The 17,336-nt window shown below is 39.4% G+C and overlaps 1 protein-coding gene across 1 annotated transcript; it reads left to right on the forward strand.

Moving 5' to 3' along the window:
* Positions 1-920: 920 nt before the first annotated feature.
* LOC113409090 (suppression of tumorigenicity 18 protein) lies at positions 921-15,562 on the forward strand (the record flags this gene model as incomplete). Its single annotated transcript, XM_026662683.1, has 9 exons — positions 921-983; positions 1,770-1,838; positions 5,924-5,986; positions 6,082-6,162; positions 7,356-7,577; positions 9,298-9,386; positions 10,930-11,033; positions 12,937-13,080; positions 15,422-15,562. Coding segments are annotated over 9 exons (976 nt in total), but the record flags the coding sequence as incomplete, so codon positions are not given.
* Positions 15,563-17,336: the final 1,774 nt, after the last annotated feature.

The following is a 17,336-nucleotide window of genomic DNA, read 5'->3' on the forward strand; positions in this document are numbered from 1 at the left end:
ATATCATTTTGTAGTGTAGACATAGCCTAAGTCAGACTTATTTTACTACTTTGGAGCAATTTTTTAGTGCTTTGCCACTTACACTCACTTTACACTAATCTTGTAATTTATGATCCCCTTACTATGGCCATTAGCAAGGATTGAACTCAAGATGTGGCATTGCAGCACACACCTATACAATTTGAGCTATGGAAATAAGTCAGTTAGCTGGTAGAAGCCCGTGGGATGTTAGTGGAGACATGGCACAATTTTGCCAGTGTACTACATGTATACCATCATTTTTGTTATTGCTGAATATAGCCCAGAAGCTTCCTAGGGAATTGAACCTATTCACTCTGGGCTGCAGTTGGATGAATGGTCAGTTGTGTCTGTCCTGGAAGTCACAATGACACCTAATTACATTACTGGAAGTCTTTAAATCAAGACCGAATGCCTTTCTAAAAGATATGTTCTAGCTCAGCCAGAAGTTATGGGCATGGTGCAGGCATTGCTGGCGGAGGTTCTGTGGCCTATTGTTATGCAGGAAGTCAGACTTAGATGTTCATAATGGTACTTGCTGACCTGAAAATCTATGAATTGTCATAAAAAATAGCTGGCAGTAATGAAACTACCCAGACTGCACCATGATCTGTGGTAACTGCAAAATCTATGCAAAACATATGGTGGTTTCAGCTAACCCAGAGATACATAAAATTGTTTTGATTCACATGGGTTATGAAACTTTACACAACTGTACTGTGTTCTAACCCACATACTTAGATCGAGAGTGGTACTGTCATGATGATAACATTGATTTTAGATCATGTCAAATGTAGTTGGTGTGAAGTTGGTATGTGGCAGGTTGTTGTTTAGCGGGGGGGTGAACTGTATTTACATAATTTGGAAACAGTCTTAACTCTAACTGCACTTTCTATACACAGCTGCCCGACTCCAGGATGTGATGGCAGTGGTCACGTAACAGGAAACTATGCATCACACCGCAGGTGAGAAATGACAAAAACTCATAACAGGAAGTAGAGCTGCTTTATGTACAGTCAGCTTCTAATATTTTTATATATAACACTATTGGGCAAATAATTTTCAGCCAATTAATGTACCCAGCAAACTCAGCCTTTGTTTTTTCTTGTGGTATATCTCTCAAGGTTTTTTTAGCTGATTACAAACAGTTCACTTTGATTATTTGTTATGCAAGCTGTGTGGATTAGCTGAGATTGGTTAGATAAGTCATATGGTACTGTTTGTGCGTCCTTAAGTGGATGAGTGTGCAAACACTACTGCCATGAATACAGATTTAAAAGTAGGTTTCCACAAACTTTAGTACAGGTGGCTCTGAAGTTCTCAAATTTGCAAATGCTTTTTGTGTGGTGCCCCTTATTTCCTCTCTGAGCTGGGACAATGGTCCCATCTCCTGCCGTTCCCTTTGGATGTATGGAGGAAGCAGTCCTTGCCTTTCCCCAACAATATGAACTACAGCTCTTTATGCTGGCAACACAAAAGAGTGGGAAAGCTCTTTGTACTCTAACCAGCTCCATGCATAACTGCTTTGGGACCAGACAGAACCTGGCTCCGAGCAAGTAACCTGCTCCGATCTAAAGAATGACTACCCTGTATTATCTAACTCTCGTTTGCCAACAGCAAGTGTGGTTTTTTGGGTTTTTTTGGGGGGGGGGCTGTTTCTATTCCATAATAAATAATTAATGCTTTTCTAGAAAAATCATTTTCTGTTTTAGCATATTGAAGAAAACATGTTTCACATCTGTTTTCCTTAGTGTTTCCGGGTGCCCATTAGCCGACAAGACATTAAAATCCCTTATGGCTGCCAACTCTCAAGAGCTTAAGTAAGTAATGACAATAGAAAAAAAGGCTTTGGTTTGGTGATTGCTGTTCATCTCATATTGGCATGTTTCCCAAACAAATGCAGTTATTTAATAGGTAAGAGAATTGATCTTTGTAAAATAAAAGCCAGTTCAACCCCTTGTCCCAAACGTGAAAACAAATCGAAACCAAAGCCTTTAAGAAAAGTTGGGCTCACTTTTCTTTGTTTTTCATGTTTTTGCACCTCTTCATATCCATACACTTCCCCAAACCTGGTGCAGATACTCCGAACGTTGAAAGAGAGGCTGTTCTGCTGGTAATTCTGAACCAGCTGGAGCCAGGAAGTACCAAAGTCTTACAAAGAATCTGATCTCACAAAATACCCCGTCTGATTTCTAGATCAAAGAGGTTAGGATAAGTATTCAGACATTTGAAAACCAAAACAAGCCAAGCCTGCAAATCTTCAGTCTTCATCCTCCAGCACTAGATAGATACCCTCAGCTTAATGTCACTGAGGCAGCTGGCAAATCATATGATTCCGTGTTGCATATTTCTCACCATGAAATGACACAAAAGGGTTTTGCAGGCCCCAGTAGATAGGCAGATGTACAGGGCCTTAAGCAGACCTCAGTAATCTGCACAGCTGGCCATGGGAGTCAGCAGAGGGATTGGCAGCCAATCACCTAGTTAATGGACGGCTTTTGTCAACAGAAGGGAGTGAAGTAAAAGGATGGTTGGTGCTTTTTAGCTACATCTACACTGCAAGCTACGGATGTGAATCCCCTGCTTGTAGTGTAGATGTAGCTTTTGACAGGTTTGCCAGCCCTCTTTTCTCTTTGAATCAATAAATGGGGTCCTGCCGTATATGGCTTAGAACATAGTGGGGGTTTGTGGGCCTGTACACCCTGCCCATATTTAGAGTCGCCCTCCGTCCAAATAGAGGAAAGTAAGTTCTGATGATGGTACGTTTACACTGCTTTAATGGCGTTTCAAGTACAGGTGGCCAAATCCAGGTTTTAAGTTCAGGGTTTAGCTAGAAAGTTTGTCAACTTCCCAAAATAAAACAATGCCGCTTCCAGTCATGATATTCAGGTGCTGCCCTGCATTGTAAAAAATATGTTGTGTGACTCTAGCCAAGGAAAGCCTGCTCTCTAGGGACAGAGCAAAGGCAGTAGGAAAAGGCCAGCTATGTGGGCAAGAGGTGAAAGCTGTTCTTAGAGCATAGTCATTACTGAGGTGCTGACACAATGGCATGACATTTCAACTTTGGGGTCTGCTGAACTCACCTCCCCAGCATTTGGTTTGAATAAAGCTGTGGAAAGAGTGACAGAACAAAGATTCGTGAAAATGGTGCCAATTTCTAAATCAGTCGCTGATTCAGCGCTTTTACTTGCTTTCCATGAACTCAGAGCTGAATGGGTGTTCACACAAACAAAATAAATGGCTGCTCTGCATGCAAACCCACATAGTCACATGTGAACAGTGACATTTGCATACCCACATAGATACTGTTTAACTAAAGCTTATAAAGTTTCAGTTGTGTAATAAGGAAAGAGAAGCAACAACATGTGACCTGAGTTACTAACCACATGCTATGAATAACGAGTGAGTCATGGAAGATATAGTCAAAGTTCACGAACAGCCCATAAGGAGAAATAGGTTGCATGAAGTGTTCAGCGTTGAATTTCAAATAACCAGCAAAATAGTAAAACTCAAAATTTGTTCCCAGACCATTTGAAAAGAGAAAAAAGGGTCCAGTAAAATTATTTGCTACACATCGGTCATCCAGCTTCAGGTTTGAGCAAAAACTAATTTCACTCTATCCAATTTTAAATAAAATCCCATTTTAAAAAAGGTATATTCTTCTACAGCATTATCTAGAAAAAAAATATAGGAAGAAGGAAGGAGAAAAGAAACCCTAAACCCAGATCCTGAAAACACTTCTGCAACTGCGTAGCTATACTCACATCAGTATTGCCTTTTAGTTCACAGGGACTACATGAGTAAAAAACCTCATGGTGTGTCTACACTGCAAATGCTGATTGCAATGTAGATATATCCTTAGATGCACAAGGATTTGCAGGATCAAGCCCCCAGTGACCATTGTCCTAGTTTTATTTCACATAGTTATACAGATATATATGGCATCAAAAAGAACAGATGCATATATTTTTACAATAATGTTCACATTCAATTTGCAATAATCAAGTTAAACTTTTGCCTTCTATTTTGACTCACTAAGCCAGCAAGATACCTTTTCTGATTTTCAGCTAATCTACAGTTTGCAGTGAAGAACAGATTTTAAAAGTGGTTACTTTAGTCAGATTGAAGACACTTAAAATTAGAGGCTTATTGGTACACAGAGTACTACAGAAAAGGACTGGTACAGAATACCTTACCTGGTGCCTGAGATGATAAAGGTTCCCAAATTTTAAAGCCAGAAGGAACCATTATGATCATCTAGCTTAATTTTCCACATAACACAGCCATGGAATTTCACCCAGTAATTTCTGCATCAAGCCTATAATTTCTGTTTGAGCTATAGCATATCTTTTAGAAAGGCAGCCAGTCTTATTTTATAAAGTTCAAGTGATGGAAAATCCACTACACCCCTTGATCAGTCATTCCTGTGATTAATTACCAATATAAGTTAGTTCTTTATCATTTCTTTAAACCCACTTGATCCCCCCAACTATCATGGTTTAAATATTGATGCAGTAAAAAAATAGAATAATACACTTCTAAAAGGTGCAACTGTACCTTTAAAAGAGAGTTTACAACTGTATATTTAGGTGTTTAATACAGTATCCCAGTATGCCTGTACTTAGATCACCCAACCACAATGCTTCCACCACGGGTAAGATGTTGTGACGTGTAGAGGGTTATTGAACAATGTGAATTTCCATAGTGGATCAGTACAAGGTTACTTGGCACAGATGTTTCTGTAATTCTGATACTCTGGAAAAAAACATAGTGTTCAAAGGCCCTTGGGGAGGCTTAGCTTTAGTACTCAAAACTGTACAAAAATGCACAAATACCTGGCACAGCATCTGAAGGTAAATGTTTTCCTTGTGCTGTTAGTGCTGCTTTGTACGCCTAGGTGTGTTTCTTCTTTCTGAATTTTTAAAAGGAACACTTACGGCAAAAGAGAAAATCCCTTCAAATATGTACAAGATTCATTTTGAACCTAAATATCTGCCACTCAACCAGCAAATGCCTGATCCAAAGCCCATTGTAGTCAATGAAAAGGCTCTTATTGACTTCAGTAGACTTTAGAATCATAGAATCATAGAATATCTGTAGTCCAACCCCCTGCTCAAAGCAGGACCAATCCCCAGACAGATTTTTGCCCCACATGCATTGGCACAGCCAACATGTCTATTCAATCTGAGCACCAGTGAGAAAGTATGGTCCTAACAGTAAGATACAGATTTATTCCTTCCATTAGGATGCTGAAATATTTTGTTACTAAACTTTCAAATTTGAAGGCTTCTGTTTGCTGCATGCAGAAAAGCCCCTGAACTCTAAAATGGAATCAAGGCCCACTTGCCAAATAAAATACCCAGTCATATCCTATGTAAAACAGACGTGGTCTCCTTTCTGTGTACAGAGCTAAAAAACAGAAACTCCTGAGTTCTTCTCCTGGCTATGATGTTGATTTTCTCTGTGACCTTTAGTGACATAACTTCTCAGCCTCAATTTCCCCTTCTATAAAATGGAGATTATATTGAAAATGTGCCGGTCATTGTAAGTCTGACAGCAAATAAACACATAACAGTTATTTCACAGAGAAGTCAACAAATAAAAGGCTACATGTTTGTTTTTCCACAGTTGCTCCTTCATAAGAAAAGAAATATTTTGCTATGAAAAAATTAACATATACTGTTCAAATCTGCAATGCTGTGTTATACAATATATTTCAAGTTCCCTATTTAAAAAAAACAATTATAGAAGAAAACATGAAAGCAGTTTGCCTACTGGAAAAAAATATCAGCAAGAGCTAGTTGTGTTTGTTCAGCAAAAGCGCCACTGCTGTTTCTTCCACTGAAGACAAATTTGTCTGTTCCTTTTTAAAAAGTCATCTCTTTTGCTCTGTGCATTATATTAGGTGTCCCACACCTGGTTGTGATGGCTCTGGTCATGTGACTGGAAATTATGCTTCACACAGAAGGTAAGAATCATTCAGTTGTTTGGGAGTGAAGCTGTGGGAAATCATGGAACGTGTCAGCGGAACAAAATAGTTTTTCTTTTGTGTACTTCTTTCAGCTTGTCTGGTTGCCCTCGTGCCAGGAAAGGTGGTGTCAAAGTTACTCCTACCAAGGAAGAAAAAGAAGACCCTGAACTTAAGTAAGTGCAGAAGCAAGAGTTTATCAGCCAAAAGGGAGAATAAGATGGTGCTTGGTACATCCCAAGAAATGTGCAAGTTATTCTTAGACGTATGTGGGTGTGTCCTACTGTTAAAGCTAAGATAAAGGATATTTCCACAGCTAGTGAAACTGGTGGAACATTTCATTCCAGTCCTATCTGACACAAAGTGTGGCAAAATTTAGGAAAATTCACAGTCTAAAATTCACAACATTTTGGACTGTGGCAAAATCTTGCTATATTTGCTACAATAAACTGTAGCAGTGGTGAAATTTAAGCCTGGATCCAATTAACAAATTCTTGCAAACATTCACCAAAATCTCATGTATCACAATTGGAGACACAAAGGGTGAAATCCATCCCTATGCAAAGAGCTACCACAAGTCACACGTTAAGCCCTGAAAATGTGGATTACGGGGATAGAAGTGGTACATAGGCCTTATGCCATCCCTCTTCTGTACAGGGGTAAAATTTCAACCAAGGCAAGAATTGATAACTCTACATAAATCAACTTTATTCCTAACTCAAATATATGTTCTGTGAAAATAAATAAATAAGCAATCAGCTGCCAAGCCATGTAGGACCAGTTCATTTACAACAAAGGACTTAGTTATTTCCTGTGCTGCTCTTACTATTTAGTATTTCAGTTAGTGATTGTCTTTCAGACGTCTGGTATGTCATATGAAAGGCCCTAGGCATGTTCTCATTAATGCTGACAGAGCTCTGCAAAACTATCAGGTTTCACCTTGGCAAGTATTTGGAATATATTTGGAAATAACAGTTTTCCACCTGCAGAAAACCACCTTTTGTTTTTTGCCAAAAATTTGAATAGAGAACAAAAAATGTTGCCTCTTCACAAACCCGTTAAAATGTGATTCTTTTTCTCCCTCTGATAACAAATTTTTTCTCTTTGACATAGTTTTATATGATGTCAGTGCTGAAGTGGTTAAGGCATACAGCTGTATTAGAAATGCCTAATCCTGAGATTTGCCAAACACCCCTCATTCTCACGGACATCAGTGGGACATTCAGGGGCTTCTCAGGATCAAGCCATAATACAGTTGCACAGACAGCATAGTAGCCACTTAGACTCCTTTTCTTAGATGGTTATTGTTAGACTATTGTCTTCTGTTCTCTTGAGTAAATATAAGGATTCTTTTGCTGTGTTTCTGTAGATGTCCAGTGATAGGCTGTGATGGCCAAGGTCACATATCAGGTAAATACACTTCTCATCGCACTGCTTCTGGTTGTCCTTTGGCTGCCAAGAGACAGAAGGAGAGTCCTCTCAATGGGTCTTCATTATCCTGGAAACTGAACAAACAAGAGCTGCCACACTGTCCTTTGCCAGGCTGCAACGGGCTGGGTCATGTTAATAATGTTTTTGTCACCCACAGAAGGTATAACTTTGTGTTTTCTCTCTTGTTTGTTGTTTTTTCTTGACAATCCACTGTAGTGTTGCTTTTAAAAAAATAAAGCTGTAATCTAATTAACTTATGTTGAATTCTTATAAAGAGTTTATATAGCAGTTGAGGCGATAGGAAGCTGAATAACTTGAGAGTTTGCATGAGGTTAGAACTGTTTTTAACATTGCCCACGAGACAATGACTTTCACAGATCTTTCTAGATTTCCTGAGACTGATTACAGGTTTTTGGTACAAGAAGAAGGTAGCTAGACATATTTGAAATTACCAGTATTGATTGTGTATCTTTAGTAGGTAATCCAAAATGTTATTGGAATTTCACCACAAGGTTTTGCAAAAGCAACAATTGCATTAATTTTTGTTATTTCACAAATTGCAAAATTCTTACCAGCCATCTCCATGCAGGAGAAAGCTTACATGAGACCTGTGCTTTCTAGATCCAGCCCTGAAGACATTACAAGGAGAAAAAAGAAATCTTAAGAACTTCACTAGTTAACATGATTTGTAAGATGATGCATTTTCCCAGTGTAGAGAAGACTGAACAAGTTTCTGGTGGCCTGCTAGCATTGGGACATCTTTCTGGCCAGTAGTCTGCTCAAGACAAAGAAATAGTGGTCTATACTTCAAATCTTAGAAGCCCTCATTGCTCCCTGTGTGGAAACACCACTTTCATTAGAACTCTTATTTTTCACAAGCTAAGCAAAACCATTACTTTGTCCCACTAGTGCAAAATTTTCCTTCACTCCCAGCTTGACTAAATCAGAATATGAATCTCTCTGCCATTTCTTGAGAATAGGGGTAGTTCTTATTGTTTACTTCTAAAGACAGTGCAGTCAATCTTAGCCCTTGAGTGCTCCCTGCAAATGGCCTCATATAATTACCAATTGTAAGATTTGAAATAGCAAATAGCTCTGACAGTCATCAAAAAGCAAAGTGACTACACCTCTACCTCGATATAACGCTGTCCTTGGGAGCCAAAAAATCTTACCGCGTTATAGATGAAACTGCATTATATCAAACTTGCTTTGATCCACCGGAGTTCGCGGCCCCACCCCCCCGGAGCACTGCTTTACTGCATTATATCTGAATTCATGTTATATTGGGTCACGTTATATCGGGGTAGAGGTGTATATATAATACAATCTTTTAAAAAAGCTATTGCAGCCTATAGTATAAATCCAGAGGTATCATCATATTGGTCATTATTATGCATCATCAAAATGATACTATAGTTAGGCACAGTGAAAATCTTCACGTCAGATTTTTTTTTTTTAGTTGGTAAACTCAGCATTCAAAGGGATGCTACTGCCCCCTTTTTTCTGAAGCATAATTTGTCAATAAACACAGTGGAAAGTTTTGCTTAAAAATTGATGGGACAATATGACCTCAAGATTTCTGTAAATATCACATTCACATAACCTTAGAGTAGCTCCCACTGCTATTTTCATTTGTTTGAAATGTCTGTAAAAACAGTTTGCTTCGAGGCTGAGACTTCGGTGCCAATTTTCAAGCCAGACATTTTTTTTTACAGCTAAAATTGCTCTTTGTGAATTATTTTATTCCCTGTAACAAGGTTATAATGGAGCTGCTGACATGACCTTAGGAATCAAGGTCTGAACATGAGCACTGTAACATTGCTATGAAAGGATTGCTTCCATTTTCACATGGGTCACAGCATTTTTTCTATCTTTTCTAGCTTGTCAGGGTGTCCTCTGAATGCACAAGCCATAAAAAAGGGCAAAATCTCAGAAGAACTAATGACTATCAAGCTTAAAGCAAGTGGGGGTAAGGAGACATGCAAATGATGATTACATTTATACAGCTGCTAGGGACCCAATTCTCATTTACACGTTGCCTCTTTACACTACACTGACCATGTAAAGGGGTCTGAAAATGGGTATAAATGCCTTTAAGTTCTCTTTCTTTAAAAGCAATAACATTTCTTCACAGAAGATACATGTCCTTCACACATCATTTACATCCATGGACCATAACATGTGGGGTACACAACTACACAACTAAGTCTGATTCAGGTTTGGGGTTTGTTTTTTTCTGTGTTATTCATAAACCAGCAGGAGTTACCTCAGTTAAATAAAGATTTTCAAACAAACCCCCAGAGGGATACATGTGTAAAGCAGAGTTTAGCTACCTCGTTCCCATTAACTTCATATTGTATTGCTCAGTCTCCGTGCAATACTTTGACAATTCTCCCCACATTAAATAGAATGGAACATCTGTCAAATAGTTATAGGGAACTTGATTCTGTTTCCTGTGGGTAGGGCCCAGGGACAGGATTCAGGAGACTTTGGTGGTATTCTTTACCCTTGGGCAAGTGAATTCACTTCTCTCTGTTCCCCACCCTTTGTCCATATTGTCTATTTAGACTGTAAGGTCTTCAGGACAGGGACTGTCTCTTACTGTGTGTTTGTAATATGCCCAACACAATGGGGTGCTGAGCTTAGCGGCCTGTAGGTGCTATGGAAATAAAAATAATTAATCTGCAAGCAGAATTAGACCCAGAGTGATACTGAGTGAGGGGGAAACGTTCATCACTGGGGGTGGTGGATGCTCAGTACATCTCAGGATCAGGCTTTTATTAAGGCTTGGGTGGGTTGTTCTTTTTCAGCTGGTAGGTGTGAATAGTGAGTGCTGCTTTTTCTCCTTTTGCCTCTTTTGCCTCTTTTGGCCTCTCTACAACTTCCCTCTCACAGTACTTTAAACCACACTATGTATCACAGCAAACTAAAGCCCTGATCCTTCTCTATCAGTCAGCCCATACAGAGCTCCTTGCAGGACCAGGGCAGATCTTCAGCTGGTGTCAATCGCCATAGCTCTATTGAAGCCAATGGAGTTATGAGGATCTGATCCCTCTGGAGGAGGAGGGGGAGAGGGACTGCTCTTACTTTTCTGCTACATCTAAAAATCTCCACCAAAATCACAACATACCCTGCATTATTGTTTTTAAAGATTGTGTTTTGGATTTTCCTCTCTCAATGCCCACAGATCCTCTTTCCCTCTCACATCTCTCTCCCTGCTGTGGTTGATTGTTTTACTGAACAGTGGGGGGGACCCACTCTGACAGGGAAATACAGTAGGTCAGTGAAACTCAAATTACCCTTTGACCTCTCTTCCTGCTTTCAAAGACACTTCAACACAGGGTGCAGTTTTGACAAACATCATCAGTAAAAACCCATTTAAAGATCCCCAGTTTAATCTGAAAGCATGTTTTTTTGTGCTACACAGTTCAATGCACAGGTACCCACAGAATATTACTTCTTTTCACATGTTCACATTTAAATCTGTCTTTGGTCCATTCACCTTTTTGCAGGTATCGAGACTGATGAGGAAATCAGACACTTGGATGAGGAAATAAAAGAACTGAATGAATCCAATCTTAAAATTGAAGCTGACATGATGAAACTTCAAACCCAGGTATAACAACAAAGCAAACAATTCAATCAGTTCTAATGTACATATGTAATGTTATTTTTAAGCTTATGTATCCTTTTTCTCATCTACACACATGCCATTGCACTGTGGCTTTAAATAATTTTTGACAAGCTTTTCCATTTAACAGTAAACGCCTGCGTATTAGTAGAAAAGACTTGCAGGTGAATAAAAGGAACTAAGCATTTTAGGAACTAATCTTAGCAAACAAGGAAATCATATTTACTGTATAAAATGTGTACTTTCTTTTGTTAACCACACGCCTGCATATGATATCCTGTGGGCATTTTAAGAACCCATGTAAGGAGGCTTCATAGTAATATAATGAAGCCATTAGGTCACAAGACTGTGAATTCTTATTAACACACTCTAACTACTACTGAGAGTAGATTTTTATTATTATTATTATTTACAGTTTTCCCTAGTTCTGGTCACCATATTCAGCTAATGAATATTTTAATTTAAATAGTCTGAATTTTGCTTCTGCACAGTAGATAGCAGACAGCGGCTGCATTTGCTAACCTGTGCAGTGCCTTAGGTAGGGTAGGAGCTATTGCAAAGGCACAGATCTCTTGATCTTTTTCCATTTTTTATTATATGTATATGAGTGAGTTTATGGTGAAGGTGCTGGTTGCAGGTCCACAGTTCAGGTTGAGCTGAGTATGTAAATACACAGGGTGACATATATACTCAATTCTATTTCACCTGGTGAACTAGGTGAAAGTGAGAACAGAAACTTGCCTCAGAATGTTAGGAGCATTAAGATTCTAGGTGGAACTTCCTGAAGGGTAATAGACCTGAAAAATAAGAACGAATCCAACTTCATCCCAAACAAGTTCAATATAGTTTATAGTGGCCTCAAATTACAATTGTGTGAACTAGAGACTTGCTGAATCCGCACATCCCCTGCTTGTCTTTGTCCCGTCACTTCTTAAATTGACCTGGCCAACAGTTGTGATTGTATCAAGAAACTCAAGAGCAGGGGTTGTGGTGATTTATGCTGCACTTTCACCAACTTTGCACAGATATAAATTACTATACAAGATGTTAGGCTGTGGAGAATCAGGACCCAGCATCTCTAGCTTCAGCTTTTCAGCACAGTTTTTTGCATGCGAACTTTCACAAATGTGTACATTCCAAGCTCTCTCATTCTTGTTAGTTATTCTCCAGAAAAGGATGTCATTTTGCTAACCTCAGTGTTGGTTCTTCAAAAATTATATTTTCATCTGTCTGTCTAGAGATCGACTGCACAATCATATTTGTTCCATACACAACTTCTCAATTTCCTCCCCAGTATATTTCATTTCTTATTGTCTCCACTCTCTGCCCTATTTCTATTCCCGATCAGTTCAGAACTCTAACCTTCACCAGGGGGAGGGCAGAAAAGTAGCACAAGAGCTAATACCAGTGTTGCAGCTATTATAATCAATCAGCAGGGATGCTGTGAGAACAGAAGAGCAATGTAAACATCAGCTTTCTTCTTCCTTCCCCCAACCCTGAGGCCACACTCCCCATTCCCAACTACACAATGACCCTTCCACCTCCCTGGCAGCTTGAGACCTGGGGTCTCTAATCCATTTCGGAACTCATCCTCCCAACACAATACACTCCTCACTCAACAGGGCCACTGTCTACAGCTTCATTTAAATAAGTTTTCCTTGTGAAACAACAGCAGAGTTCACTGGTTCAGAATTAATGTGACTTATCCCCTATTATGAATATCTTGTGGCCATGTTATGCGCAACTCTTACAAAAACATAACAGAGGTTCAGATCTCAATTGGCAGCTTTCACAGTCTTGTGCTCCCTCTTCCAAGGGAAACCTTTCATTTTGGGTTCAAACTCCAATCATAATGCTGCCAAGGGTCTTGTTGTGTGTGTGATTTTAGATCACATCTATGGAGAGCAATCTGAAAACAATAGAAGAAGAGAACAAACTTATAGAGCAGAACAACGAGAGCCTGCTGAAGGAATTAGCTGGCTTAAGCCAAGCTCTCATTACCAGCCTTGCCGACATTCAGCTTCCACAAATGGTAAGTCTGTAGCTAAAAACATTGCCGCTTCTTTGAGAGCATTTGTCTACACGTTTGGCCAGAGTGGTCACTCAGTGCATCACTGATGTGGGTTCCATTCCATCTCACATGGGACTGCCTTCCAGGGTTTAATCAATTTCCTCACAGTTCATTACTCTCCCTCTACACGAGCATGATGCAGTAAATGCATGAAGTTTGGAATATTACTAGCTCCAACATTTGAAATATAGAGAGGTAGTGGAGCCCAAACTCTGTCCTGGTATAAGAGGATGCAGAGCAAATATTTGATGCAAGGCAACTATTTTATGCTAGTCCCAACCTGAAGGAGTGTCCCTGTCCCATCCAGAGTTAAGCTAAGTCCTCAGGTGTGGGAAAGTGTCCTGGACTTCGAGGCACTGCAGTAACATGGGGCAATCTTCATCCATGCAAGAATAAATGTTTGCCTCACTTTCCTAAGACCCATCTATACAAGATTCAATGTGGCTGGTGTGTATTCTCATTCAAAAGAGAACCATGCCAAAGGCCAAGTGGGAGGAGCCATATTCACATACTGCCCATGCTTTACCCTCCAGGAATAAAATCCCATTCTGTGTAAAACATTAGTTTATTTAAAATCAAACTATGCTGCATGTCTCTGGGATTGGTAATGGGATATGGGTACCCTTAAGGATGGAACCTTGCATTTCTGGGTAGCTCAGTCTGGAACTAACTGTAGTCGATACTCTGATGTCCTTCCAGTATCTTATGTGCAATGAGTTTGATGGTCACATTCTGAATTTTCCCTGATGTAGGGAAGAATCCTTTGGTGGCTCTGTGCTCTGGACCCCTGTTCCTTGAGATCCCTGTTCACTGCACTTCAGGAATCCCAGACTCATAGGAGGATCCCTAAGGGACTGCCCTAGTTTACAGGAGCCTATATGCTCTAAGCTATGTCAGGTGCTGGTTCAAACTTGGTCAGGCTGAGGATCAGGGAAGCAGAAATCCACCTTTCCCCATCCTCCCAACCATGTCCATCACCAAGTGCAGCACAGCCAGATCCAAGAATCTGGTTGTAGGTTTTGATCTACACTAGATCCAAGAATCTGGTTGTAGGTTTTGATCTACACTAGAAAATGTTGTATCCATTTTTCCACCATGACGAAAGCAGTGGTATAACTCCTATTGTAGACAGGGCTCAGACGTCTTCACTCCTCATGACAATGGAACCATCAAATAGCATGGACAGCACCATTTCATGATAATCTTCTCTCAGTAGATTTTCACGATGCAATGTTGTATATGTCTGAATTCCAACTAAATTACCTCTTAGCACCAATACAACTGCATCAGTGCCGGAAAAGAATTACAACATAGTCTAGGATAGATTAGGCCTTCATCTTGGTCCTGTGAAACAATGTCTCCTGTAAGGTGATGAGCACTCTCAGCTCATGCTACAGTTAAGATGAGGGTCTAGAGTCTTATTCAATTGGATCTCTGACAGCACTCATCGAGTCCTATATTCATTTTACTGTACAGTCACAATGTTGCAAACATGTGAGGAGTTTACTGATTCTGCCCTGTAATTTGGCTGGGAATTGGCCAACTCCCTTCACTGAAGATAATAAAAGTTTGGTTTGAGAGCCTGATTCAGGAAATGCTTAATACTCCTACTGAAGTAAGTGGAACCCACTCACTTGGTTCAAGTTAGGCACCTGGTTAAGTACTTGCTGAACCAGGGCATTAAGGATTTGGCTCAGTATGTGTGTGTATTTTCTTTCTACCTGTCTTTCTTTGCTCTCTCCACACCCAGACGCTCCCCATTTTGTTCTTAAAACCCAGATTGTGCATTTTGCTCGTAAGGTTTTACCCCATTTCATCCCCACCCACCATTGTCGTAGTACTTTGTTCTGTAACTGCCTCTGGAGCTAAGAACAATGTACGCCCATTAAGATCCAAATCCTCCTCCTCTTATTTACGCACAGTCCCACTGTACTCCGAGGCAGTACATGCTTGAGTAAGGCACACGGAATTTGGCCAGAATTAAAGAGCGGGGCACACCTAAGACAAATGCCTCACAATCCCCAATAGATCGATTGCTACCCGCCGATCCGGCGGGTAGTGAAGACGTGCCCTTAGAGGGCAAGCATGTGGTTCCCACAGCAAATTAAACTCCCTTCACCTCCAACAAACCCATCAGTAACTTGGATGCCTGCCATGCGTCTGACTTCAGCTGTCCCCAGTCGCTTTCAGACAGGACCGACATATTGTCACTTTGCATATTGTCTGTTAACATTCTTTTTTGGGGGAGGAGGCCTTAATTCTGGCTCCTGAAATTGGTATAATATGTTTTGTTTTCATTTAGGGGCCAATCAGTGAGCAGAACTTCGAAGCATATGTAAATACACTCACAGACATGTACAGCAATCTGGAACGGGACTATTCCCCGGAATGCAAAGCTCTGCTGGAAAGTATCAAACAGGCAGTGAAGGGCATCCATGTGTAGGATGTGAAGGCTGCTGGGCAACAGAAATTACTTAACAGCAGTAAACTCCAGATGGATCTGTTAGGAGTTCATGTACTGCTAAGGCGTGTAGGTTGCCGTGCTGCATTTACAATTGCAACATTGCACTAATTTTCCCAGCTGACATAAAAAGGAAGGAAAACACAACAGACTATTTGTATTAACAGCAATGCACTCAATTAATATATTGTATTTATTTCAGTACAATTCCTTTTTTTCCTTCTTTTGCACTCAGTTTTTGTAAAGTGAATGTAAAAAGTGTGTGCAACTATTTTTTATATTTTTATTTATTTCTAATCAAAGAGTTGTGTTTTTTTATCTTTTAACAGCATTTTTGCGGCCTGCCATATTTTTACAAATGTGTTTATTAATTTATTTTCCAATGGGATTTTAAATAGACTGAAAGTTATACTGTAAATTAAATATCTTGCTGGGTTTGTACAGGAAGAAAAAAAATACTATGAAAGTAACAAATGACCGAACTGTTGTTCTAGTTTTATTTTCATCACATCTTGCTTTTTTATAATGGCTTTGTATCAGAAATGGGTTTGCAGTAACATAAGATGTGAGGAAGCAAGGAATGAAAAGATAAATGGCTCCCACTAGTGGGGAACCTGCGCTCTAAAAAGCACAGTTTGCTGGAACACAGTGTGTTTAAGAATTTGTTAGCAATAATGAAATATAGCAATCAGCAAAGCATTTGACTTGGCTGTGTGTTTTAGCCTACGCAAACAATTATTTAAAATGTTTCAAAAGAACTTCAGAATTATTTTAACAATGCATTTTTTTTCCAAGTTAGATCAGAGAGAAAAACTAATCATCCCTAAACAAGAGAGATGATTTGATACGACTAGTATTTTTTTAGTACAATATGTTGTTACATTAGACAAGCGACCAATATGATTATGCATTTGTATTTGCAAAACACAAAAGCATCCAAACTGAAGATTTTGTACATATCAGTTAATCCAACAAATCTCCCCTGAAATGGCATTTATCGTACTAGTTGGAACTGAGAGAAGCTTAGAAGGCGGCAACCTGGAGAAAAATAATACTCCAGTCTCACTGTAATTGGTTTTCTCTTAACCTGAACTGTAGCAATGCACTGGTTGGTTTTAACCCCTCCTTTTACACAAGGACAATGTTGGTATTGAATCGGTTACCAGTCTTTTGGTAGGGTGCCAAGTGCTACAGTACATATGGACACACACAGACGCACACATGTTCAAAGGTACTTGGCTGTGCATCTGTATTCAGTTAGCCTGGGTTTTGAATTTCTGAATCAATCAGAGTTTAGTAGTTGCTATACCAGAGGCAATGTCTATTTCAGGGATTGTAAGTAATTAAGCACTGTTTCAAAAGTTTTTTTTATATTTATTTTTTTTAAAAAAAAGGTATAAACAACCAGCTAAACTGCCTTTTTTGTATGCACACACACCTCATGTGCATATGTGCCTCAGTGTAAATGTATACATGGATCTAGCGTGTGTTTAATTTTTCTGTGCTACAATGAAAGTGTTTATTTTTATTAGCCTCATTTATATTTAGACTGAATATGATGGCATTCACAGGCTTGACATATACAAATATATTATTACTGTTCCTGCACAAAAAGTAATATTCAAAGATGATTCAACTCATGCACTGTGGTCACTGTTCTGCATTAGGTGGGGCTTGCTTTTCATTTGAGGGTTGGTTTAACCCTCTAATCTTAGTTTAGACAGAAGAAGATGTATGTTCTTAGAAGCTGTGTTTA

This window comes from Terrapene carolina, unplaced genomic scaffold, assembly GCF_002925995.2.
Source record: "Terrapene carolina triunguis isolate 2854851 unplaced genomic scaffold, T_m_triunguis-2.0 Scaffold29501, whole genome shotgun sequence".
In the NCBI taxonomy this organism is placed as follows: Eukaryota; Metazoa; Chordata; order Testudines; family Emydidae; genus Terrapene; species Terrapene triunguis.